This window comes from Pteropus alecto, unplaced genomic scaffold (genome assembly GCF_000325575.1).
Source record: "Pteropus alecto unplaced genomic scaffold, ASM32557v1 scaffold86, whole genome shotgun sequence".
NCBI lineage: Eukaryota > Metazoa > Chordata > Mammalia > Chiroptera > Pteropodidae > Pteropus > Pteropus alecto.
In genome coordinates, this window is record NW_006442109.1 from 21003240 (window position 1) to 21014916 (window position 11677).

At 40.2% G+C, this 11677-nt stretch overlaps 1 protein-coding gene across 1 annotated transcript in view; it reads right to left on the minus strand.

Moving 5' to 3' along the window:
• The window catches only part of AP4E1 (adaptor related protein complex 4 subunit epsilon 1), a 52469-nt gene extending 50490 nt beyond the window's left edge, over nt 1–1979 (minus strand). Inside the window, exon 1 of the mRNA XM_025038750.1 lies at nt 1554–1979. Within this exon, the coding sequence (XP_024894518.1) occupies nt 1554–1875 (322 nt within the window). The 5' untranslated portion in view covers nt 1876–1979. The remainder of the gene's footprint in view (nt 1–1553) is intronic.
• Nucleotides 1980–11677: the final 9698 nt, after the last annotated feature.

The window sequence follows — 11677 nt, forward strand, 5'->3', positions numbered from 1 at the left end:
TGAAAATATTTAAATGCATAAATAACTTTTTTTAACTAATAGTATTTTTAAAGGTGAAATATAATTTATAATACTTGCAATAAACAAGAAACATTATTTTAAAGGAGAGTTATAAAATTTATGTGCTTAAGATTTGCCTAAAGACATTTCTCCAACCCTCAGAATCATTCCTGGAAACAATAAATATTTCCAATCTAATCCACCATTCCTCTTTTCTTTGCTCAGTTACTGTTCCCTTAAGGACAGTTTAGCAGAAAAAAAAAAATGGTTTTTAAAACAAACATTAACAGTAGAGAGAAAGTAGAAAGGAAATTCTTCGTGTACTGGCTCAGGATAAGGTTCTTACATGTCCCTTAAAATGAAAATCTTCATGAAAGAAGGGAAGAAGGCAGAAACGGAAATCGGTCTTTTCCCCTTACATTATCCTATTCTCCTTATTCCTCACTTCCCATCTCTCTCTAACACACACAATAAATACACTGATGTGGTCTGCGTTGCATTTTACCTCCTTAAGCATTTGAAAATTGGCCCCATTTTTTGGCTAATATAATGTTATCTTTGAATTACACACTGAATTAGCAGATGTCCACTAGGTGGCTAATCAGAAACTACTAGTGAAGTACTGCCACATTTAGATACCTTACATACAAACTGCAATTAAAGACCAAAAATAATTTTTTAAAAATTTCACTCAGCATCTCATAGAAATTAACAAAGGATAAACCATTAAGACAAACAATATTAAGTCCACAAATTATGAATTTGGAATGTGAAGCAGCCCCTCTCCACTATAGCATCATTTTATTTCAGTTTAAAAAAAAAAATTTAAACACTCAAAGCACTTTGAACAAAAAACCTTCTCTTTGTCTTTTCTTCTCTTGAGGCACTGATTTCATTGTATACTGCGTATTCTTTTCTTAAACCCAAGATGAATGACCAAGTCCTTGGGAAAAGTAAATGTGTTTTACTGTTTCCTTGGTGTCTAACACATAACCTCTTTCATAAATGTTTGAAATTGTGACATAACATAATATTTTTAAGGACATAAACTCCCTGAATCAGTATCCTACACAATCTGTACAACTACCAAAAGTTTGTGGGGATTTAATAACTTCTATTATAAGTGCTCATTTTCGAAGTCCATCTGAGGCAGTGACTTACTCAGCAAATTTTATATTTGGGGAGAATTACTTTTTCTCTTTTCCCTACTCATTGGTTTAACCTAAAAACCCCAAGCTCCCCAAAGATATTCAACAACGGGTTCATATAGTAGGGTCTATACCCGTGTGTGACATCTAGCAATTGAAAGAACTAGGGGAAAGAACTGAAAAAAGGGAAAGAATTTGTAGAAGGTGAACGGTGCTGACACTTCTATCGCACTTGGTATTTTCACACACTTGTCTCATCTAATCCTCGAAACCTACGAAGTATGTATTGACACTTTCCCACTTCGACGTTCAAGAAACACACAGAGGCTCAAAAATTAGATTTGTCTCCAGATCATAATGAGTCAGTGTCAGGGCCAACTGTGGAAACCCGGCCTCCCAGTTGTCATTCCGGGTAAGAAAGTGACGCTTCCAGACAGAAGCAAAGACGGACGGACACAATCGCAGTCCCTGAGCCCTGCGGGAGGGCGCGCCCTGTCGGCTCGCCGCCGGACCAGGGCCTCCAAGCGCGGGGACGTCCCCTGGGCGTCCCTGACCTCCCCGCCGGGCCGGCACCTACGTGCTTGGAGGTGAGCGCGGTGATGCCGCGGACGAGGCCGCCCAGTCGTGAAGAGAAAGACGCCTTGCCGGCCGCGGGCCCACCAAGCCCCTGGTTCTGCAGGAAGAGTCCCGGCAGGGCCGTCAGCGTCTTCTCCACTATGTCGCTCATCGCCGCCACCGCCGCCGTCCGCGCTCCGGTCACCGCCCGGCTTCATGCCCGGCCCCTGCCCCGCCGCCTGCCCGGCCTCCGTAGGCACTTCCTGTTTGTTTGAAGAAGAAATCTTTATTTGCATCCCGCGTGGACAAGCACAGTGTAGTTCTCGAGAGGCCGCCGGAGGGCGCGAGAGTCCGCGCCGTGGAAAAGCCACTCCCCAGGCTTGCGCGCTAGGCTGACGTCCTGCGGAGGAATAGAGAGACCGAACATTAGCGGTTTCGATGGCAACCCCGGGATCCCGAGCATCTCTGGGTCCTCCCGAGTTAGCCGCTCTGGCCCGTCCTTCTTACACTTGGTCCTCCAAGCCGCCTCCGCGCTGCCCAAGACAGCATCCAGAGGTACGCATTCCTGGCCCCCACGCGGCCACCATTCACTGAGATCCCAATCTGTCTGCCTCCTTCCACCGAACTCCGAGGAACTGGATGACCCGGATCCTCGGCGCCACGCGCGGCCCTGGCCCACGCGGTGCTGTGGACCCTGGTGGTCTTGAATGACAGCGCGGCTGTCCAGCGGAACCCACCCTGCCGGGTTCAAAGCCCGCCACGTAGTGGGGACTCGTGGTTCCTGTCGCATCTCCTCCACCCCACTTCTCCTGGGATTCGGGAAATAGCCAGGAAAGGCAAGAGGTCGCGCGGCTCTCCCCCTACCAATTCCTACTCAGCCGGTCTCAGTTTAAAGGTCACTTTCCAGGAGCGGACTTCCCTGGCCCGGCAGACAAGGATAAGTCTCCCTGTTTTATACTCTCAAAACGCTCCGTTATTTTCCACTTTAGAACTGATCACAGCTGCCATTACATAAATATTTACCTCCCCATAGAGAGGATATCTATTGCCGTTACCAGCGTTTCTACCTAGAACAATCTAGTATAGTGGTTCTCAAAATGTGGTCTGGTGACTTCTGTCTGAGATTCCCCGAGATCCTTCTGGAGCGGGGGGAGGAACCACGAAGTCAAAACTATATTCATTATATTTAAATGTCATTTGTTGTTATCACTCTCATCCTCTCCGGAGTGTAGAGAAAAGTTTTCAAGACAGTGATGATTTACAGTCCCTCTGTTGGCTGTTGAAATGTGTGCTTGAATACTCTTTGTTTGCCACAATCATCTAAGGTCGAGGGTATAAATATGTGCCTTTTCGGGGATTAACTCGGTTTGTCTTTAGTACTTCTAGTGTGTTTTTACAAGCTATCTTCACTTATACCTAATCTCTGTAACCTCATTAATCTTCCAACATATGTTTTTTTGAAATCCCTAAATTGCCCTTGTACCTATGCAGAAACAAAAGAAAAACGTGTTTTGTTGACTTGTTTTGCAAAAATATTTTTTAATTTATTGATATTTTTCTAAACATTTAAATTTTATCTGTTATTTTTAGAACTTAATCATTTATTCTTTAATTGGCTTACAAAAAAGAGATTAGAAGTCTTGCTTTCTCAACACTCCCACATCAAAAGATGCTGAAAAAGGTATGGACATCAATATCAGAGGATTCCGATCGACTCAGGTAAAGGGGAGAATCTGGATAAAACTATAAATAAGAAAGTATAACAAAAGCTTATTTCTTTTCAGTGGCTTTAGGGATGTTAATAATTTATCTTGTCTTATTCAACAGAACATTTCAACTACAATTTTTATGGTGCCAGTTAAGTTGAGGCATTATTTTGACATCAATCATTCGGTTTAAAGGAAAAGGAATTGAAGATTTTAAACATGATAAGCTCTTCAAAAGACAAAGCTTTCTTATTATCACTTTTCAAATTAGAAATGAAAAACCCACTAAAGCATCTTATAGGTTAAATTATTGTATTGCACTGGCTAGGGAAGGACATACAATAACTGAGAGACTAATAAAGCCTATAAATTACCGACTGAATGCCTGCTAGGTGAAAAATCAAAGAAATCATGGCAGTGCTACTTTCCAAAGATGCCATAACTCACCAAATTAGAAATTTTGTTGCAAACATAAAGACTGAGTTAACATCTGCAGCAGTTATACTGCCTCTAAGATGGACAAAAATTATATAATTATAGATGTAGCGAGACGTTGCTTTACTTGCATTTATTCAGTGTCAGCACCAACTAATACGTAAGAAGATCTTTCATATAAATGCTTGGCAGTATACACAAGGTGTGCTGAAATAAAGTATTGAACAATTTTTTTTAATCTCAGAGTTTACCTTGGAACAACTGTGGTATTTGCACTAATGGTATAAAAACAATACTGGGCAAAACTTCTGACACCTTGACGCAAATCAAGGCAGAGGCTCCAAACTGCAATCTTCACTACCACACACTCACATTAAAAAACAAAACAAAACAAAACAAAACAAAAAAACAGTTTCACCTAAGAATATCTTTAATGAAGCAGTAAGAATTATTAGTTTTATTAAATCTCAACTCTTGGGTACATTTCTTTTAAAATGGTGTGTGACAAAATGGGAAGCGAAGTACTCATAAAGCAAATCTGATGCACAACCAACATTTTTCAAAGAAAAGCACTTGTGTAATTGTTTAACTTGAAAGCTGAATCTGCCACTTTTCCTGGAACACAATTTTCAGTTGAAATAATGATTAACAGTGGTTTTCTTGAAAATGAACAGTGAGTCTATCACTTCTGGAAAAGCAACTGACAAATATGTTATTAGTGATAAAATTCAAGCTTTCGAATGAAAATTAGAATTTTGAAAAATGTTTTCAATAATTTTCTAATATGTAAGAACTGCTCTGATAAGATCGGTGGCGATATTAATGAATGTTATTTTTTGATATTGTGTAATGAAATGTGTCAACATGTGTAAGATCTATGTAACTCAGTGAACCAATATTTTCCAAATGATCAATGAGTGATATTGTACAATTATGTGTTAAAGATCCATTTAAAGTGCATATATACCAGTTATTTTAATATAATTTATTTTAAAAAGTTCACTGATATGTTTTCAAATTCTGCATTGCAATAAACCTTTAAGAAACTACTTCTTGTTGAATCTCGGTGTTGTATCAAAGAAGAATAGCCACAATTATTTGAAAAGGCTGTTAAAATATTCTTTTTCCTGAACTACATATCTGTTTGAGACTAGGTTTCCTTCATAAATTTCAAACAAAATAACAACCCTGTGGTAGGCTGATAATGGCTCTCAAGGATAAATCCACATCCTAATCCTTAAGATTTGTGAATGTTACCTTATAGTAAAACTTGTGCAGATGTGATTAAGGATCTTGAGATTATCCTGGATTATCCTAGTGAGCTCTAAATGCCATCACAAAGTCCGTGCAAGAGAGAAGCAGAGGGAGATAGCCACCACACACGAGAGAAGTCGAGGTGAATATAAAGGCAGAGATTGGAACGATGCAGCCACAAACGATGCCAGCAGCCACCAGAAGCTAAGAGGCAAGGAACCAATTTTCCTCTAGAGCCTCCAGAGGGAGCACTTCCCTGTCCACACATTGATTTCTGCCCAGTGAAACTGATATTGAACTCTGGCCCCCAGAACTATGAGAGAATACATTTCTGTTGTTTTGCCCCACGAAGTTTGTGGTGATTTCTTACAGCAGCCCCAGGAAACTAATACAAACCCCAAAGCAAAAGGTTAAATGCAAAACCAGGCGTGAGAATCCAGCTATCTTATATTAAACCCAACAGAGATTTGCAGAATGGTAAAACAATGCTACTCCTCTCACTAATTTTTTAAAACTATATAACTATTTTTAACCTTTTTAAAGTGTTGTTAACATGTAATAGGTTTATTGTTGCTTTTTAAAAATCAATTAATAGCTGAAAAATTTCTCAGTTTTACTTTTTAATTTAGTGAATATCTATAGATAAAACCCACATAAACAAAAGCTTTTGGAGGTCCTCAATAATTTTTAAGTATATGGAAGGGTCCTGAGATCACAAAATTTGAAAACTGCTTATCTTATCTAATACATAGTAGATACTCCATTAATAGTTGCAGTAATCATATTTATCCTGCAGAGTCACATCAGTTGATATGAGTATGGGTAAGTGAACAGCAAGAGTTTAGGGGTAAGGTGAATGGTTGCAAGAGAAGACAGAAGACTTCTTAGAAGAGAACACATTAGAAAAAAAGACAGAATTATCTCCAACTGACTAGATTATGAAGAAGTTGCTGGAGCAACTTCCAGAGCTTCCCTGTGACCCAGACACAAAGATCATTGAATTCCTACCAGTTCTTACCTTTCCTCCTCAAGTTTCCACCTTGCAAAGTTAAAAATTGAAAATAGAGCCAAGAAACAAATGTCAAAAGCCCAGACGTGAAATTCTTGGTAGGAAAAGCTATAGAATTATAAAGCGGGACCTGCTAAGATTTAGAATTATACAGGATGCGGAACTGGAAGAAAATTTGGAGGTCATCAGCCCAACTAATCACCTAATTTTGTAGAAAAGGATACTGATACTTAGACTAGGAAGCCACTTGACCAAGGTCACAGTTAGCTATAAAACTGAAATTGCAGCCCTAAGTCTAGACTTTGAGCCTGGAGCGTTTTCCCCATACTTTGATGGTATTGACAACGGAAAGGTTGCCTGTGCCTTCCTGTTCTGAGACTCTGGCTCCAAGTCCTGCCCTGAAATGAAGGGTATATGGATGTTCTCTGTTAAGCTTATAATTTTGGACTGTCCATTTTTTTCTATAAATATAGATTCTTCTTTCTCTTTTTCTCATCTTTACTTCTGTCTCAGGTAATTTCACTCAGAATGACATGCTATTATAGGGATCGAACCTATTAAATTAAACCCTCCAGAACTGGATTTTCTCTATCTCTTCTTCTAGTCAGGGAGGAAGTGACTCAGTACATGAGTAAGGTACATGTACCTTAAGAAAATGCAGTGGTCCTAGGACAGTAAGGAGACAAACTAGTTTATTCCCCATAAGAATATCAGCAGCCCCACCACAAACATTCCCAGCTGGGCTGTCTCACTTAAAAATACATACAAATGTATGAAAGGGCAATAAAAGCTTTTCCTTCAGTGCATTTCCTAAGATTTCTTTTTTAAAAACTTTTATTTTGAATAGATGTTAAATTCACTTTATTCAAAATTCACAATGTACCAAAAGTTATACTGGAAAAAGTCTTCCTCCTTTCCCATCCCCCAGCCACACACTTCCCCTCCCTTAAAGCAACTGCTATGATCTATTTCTTCAGAAATATTTTATACATAAACATTAGCTTTCACTTTGAAAGCCTTAAGTTCTACCCCCATGTCCACAGAGAATTCAGCCTAATTCTTTTCAGGATATATCTCTAGGGGATCATTCCTTCATGTAACATTTTTTTTCTGAAAATTTCTGCCCTCAGTTGATGGGACTATTGAAGATAAATGACAGCTGCTTGTGCTCACTTATTCTAAGGTTGCCATGATGTCCTGAGAATGTGCCTGGGAACCACCTGAAATGGGATTTCCAGGACACACATATATCCATCCAGTTCTCACCCTCTCTCCTCATCCAGACTCTTCCCTAGGCTCCAAGTCATCCATCCTATTCCCAACGCTCTTGGCTTCTAAACTCCATTTAGCTTTCTTCATTCCCTTGCTTTCTGGGTTTAACATTTGCCAGCAGTTTCCCTGCAAAGCCCTAGTCAGCTCTCACCAGTAATTGATTTCCCATCTTAGCTAAATTGCCTCCATTTACCCATAATAACATGTTTAATACCCCACCCCCTGCCACCATTGCTTCATTTTCCCTGCCGCCATCTTGCTTTAGTACCTCATCTCTGTCCTGGATTATTATAAAAATCTTCTAGTCACCTATCATTACCAATTTATTCTCTTTTCAGCCAGCCCTTCGGAGAGAGTTTTCTATCTCAGAAAGAAGATCATATTATTCCAGCTGTTGGAGAGGATGTGGGTACCTCTTCATATATTGCTGGGAGGAATGTAAAATGAACAGCCACATTTAGTTTTTTAAAAAACTAAACAAATTTTTCATATGATCCAGAAATTTCACTACTAGGTATCTACCCAAGAGAAATGAAAATATATGTTCACACAAAGATTTGCACATAAATGTTCATAGCAGCATTATTCATAGTAGCCAAAAGCTGGAAACAACTCGTATATTTATCAACTGATGAATGGTTAAACAAAATGTGATATATCCATACAATGGGCTATTTTTCATCCATAAAAAGGAATGAAGCACTCACACACGCTACAACGTGGATGAACCTCAAAAACATCATGTTAAGTAAAAAAATACAATTGCAAAACACTCCATATTGTATGATTCCATTTATATCACATGACCAGAAAAGGCAAATTAGGTCAGTAATTGCCTGAAAGTGGAGGTGAAATCGGGGATTGATTGCAAATACTCATGAGGGAACGTGATGGGGTTTTGGAAATGTTCTAAATCTAGATTATTGGTGCACAATACTATAAATTTACTAAAAATCATCGACTATACATTTACAGTGAGTGAATTTTATGGTATATAAATTATATTTCATTAAAACTAAAAATTTTTACATGCATTTCAGAAATACTCATCCTACAGTTCCACTCTCATGCCCAAGGGGGCGCCAGAGGAGCAAGCCCCAGCTGAGACTGCAGGCATTCCCAGCCCCTCATGGCACGGCTCTCTCCTCAGTTTGTTCAAAACCCAACACAGGTTCTTCAGAGATCAAGACTCTCAATTTCCTTTCATTTTCTTTCTTGGGAGGAAGAAGAAATTTGCCTAGAGGTAGCTTCCTTTTAAGTTTGAAAATGCGGCAGGTAGAGCCAAGTGAGGCCCTGTGAGTCTCTCCAGAGGAGAGGCAGCCATTACAGCCAAAAGAAACTGCCCTAAGAGGAGTTTTTTCAGAATGACACATGCTATTTTCTTCCTTTCCCTCTGTGACTCAGATTCACATTTCACACAGACCTTTGCCTGTGTTTTCTTTCCTCTGCCTTGACTGCTAGCCAGCAGACTATGTACACAGTGTTTTCCCACTCCTGCTCCCCAGTCTGAATCAGCCTGGTGAAAACATTAGCTGGAAGAGATCTATGTTTACCAGGTAAATTCCTCTACTATAAATACTTTTGCAATGGAAATCTTTAACCAAGAGCCCTTTGCAGCTCAGCTTACGTCTAACCTAATTCACGCTATGGTCAATGAAACAAAATTCTGATACATACCATATATTTGGATAGTCCAGTGAAGCTTTCTTGTAAAAAGATTTGACCTGTAATACTTTCTTTTCCCCAAGGAATTGGAGAAATAAGTAGAGGCAAAAACAGAGCCCCCTTCGTACTTGGAGAGTATTTTCCCACAGACACTTGTTTAAAAAATCCAGTTCCCAGGAAATCTTTATAAGGATTTTCCCAATAGTCTACCCAATCCCGAATAAGAAAGAGAGATAGGCTCTAGATTTGATAAGCAGGGATCTTCTCAGAAGGAAACCATGGGAACTTTCTCAATATTCAAGCAGGTCCTGATCCCAGGGCATTGTAGAAAGTGATCAAGGGATCAGAAATGAATCAAGTTAAAGAAAACAGAAGACTTCCAAAGTTGTGATAGTACTATTGAGGCCTGAAGCTATACTAAAGCACTAATGAGAGTCAAGTCCTTAAAAGTACAGTAGCTAGATCATATGACAGAATTAATTACATCTATTTTTCTTACATACTGCTAAGTGCAAGGTGTTATTGCTAGGGGGAGCCATTTTCTTCCTCTCACAGCTCCATTAGAAGCTTTCGCTTCTTCAAAATTGTGAAAAGCATTTGCCTTCCTGCTATGCGCCTCTCAGTTCCTCCCAAGGAAGGAGCTACTCATCTGATTAGGCACTACAAAAGGAACTGAGCATGCTCAGCCCACTCCCCACCTTATCCTGGGACTGTCCACCCAGCAGGTGCATTACAGCCCCAAGCCCCTCACACACATCTACACCCACCCCTGCCTCCCCAGAAGGTCTAGGGGGCAAGTATTAGGAAGTCTTGTTGTACACCCTGACCTGTGGCTACTCCACCTTGGCCTCACCCACATCAAAGGTGACATTTTTATCTCCAAGTGTCTGATTCGCATGTCTGTTTCTCAAAAGGTTTTAAACACAGAGGAGCTAAGAGCTGTGATTTATTAGCTTCTTCAAAGCCCCCAAATCAAGACTTTAAGTAGCCCTGCCACTGAAAATTTTGAAAATCAGGAAATATCTCAAAAGAACGACTCTACCAGGAGACTAAATTCAATGCATGCCCTTGAGCTCCTCAATCAGGAAGGAAGCCACCTCTTCTAGGAGAGAATGCAGCTTGAGGGACTTGAACACTGGGCAGTGAGAGATGAGGAGACAGCTTCACAGGAGCCTGGAGTGAGACCAACATCACTGCCAGATTCCTTCATGTCTGAGTATGAAGTGGAGGCAAGAGCCTCAGAAGATTGTGTTGACGTCCCAGCTCTTATCAGATGTGCAGCCTTTACTATTTTGAGCCTTGGTTTCCTATTTGTAAATGAGTATAAATATCATTCCCACCTACCTGTAGGGTTACTGTGAGAATCACATTATATCTTGTATGTGAACGTTCACATACGCTGGAAAGTATGATAGAAATGTAGTATGGAAAAAAGTGGTGGGAAGGTACTTGAAGATATTTTGGGGTGGAAGTGCTGATATTTTTCATTCACTCCTCTAGACCTCCCCTCACCCCCACCCTCCACTCTGATCTGTGTCCTAGAGGCTGAACTTTCCCAACTGAATCAATGGGATCCCTGACCTTTTGGCTACTTGTTGAGTTTAATCAATGAGGAGCAACAGAGGGGATTAGAGAGAGGGCTATACTGATGACTGGGTTACATTCCCTCCCTGCTGGATCCCCTCAGGTGGGCTGCACCTCTGCAGAGGGCACAGTTCAAGTCAAACTGCCTTTTCCATGCAATTTTCTCCCCAGACCAGCAGCACTGCCACTGTGGAGGAGAAAAAAGTAACTTTCCTTCTAACCTTCTTAGTTCTCCTGACTGGTCTGTTAATCAAATTATCAGACAGATTAACAGAAGAAAACAACTAAATTTATTATGTTATGTATGTTTATACAGGAGTTCCTTAACAATATGGGGGCGGAGAACAAATTGGTCAGTTGAGGCTTAATTTCCACCTTGAGCTAAGGAGAAGGTAAGTTTGTGGTTTGGGACTTAAAATGGGCAGGAAGGCAATTCACTTCGATGTGGAAAAGCAAAGGTTTGATAAACAAATGTTTTCTGGGCCATCTGTGACATTGAGACACAGAGAGGACTTTAATCAACCTTACTAGATCCCTGGCTGTCTTTTATACCTAGTTTATATTAAACTATAGTTTATCTATGATAATAGCTCTCTTCTTGGAGCAGGTTGTCTATCTAAATTCTTTTAGGCAGGTAAGGAAAGGGTTTCTTTCTGAGTCTTTTGTTTCCTAAAAATAACCAGTTTAAAATAATCGATATCCCAAATAGCATATTTTGGGGTGGCAAACTCTGCTTTCCCTCACCACTACTGAGAAATACAAATGAAAAATACAAATACTCCAGTCCTACCCCAAGCCTATTGAAGCAGAAGCTCCGGGGTTGAGGCCCAGCAATCTGTTTTCACAAGCCCTCCTGGTGATTCTGATGCATCAAAGTTGGAGAACCACCGCTGTAACTAACTACTCCCTTTTCTTTGCTCGCAGCTACCAATCCTAGGATACTGTCCAATCCCTTATTGCTTTCCCCAAAACCCTGTTTTCTTTGTTATACTCTCAAAATTCTCATTTTGCGTGTACCATTGTTTCCGCAGGACCCTAACACCATCTAC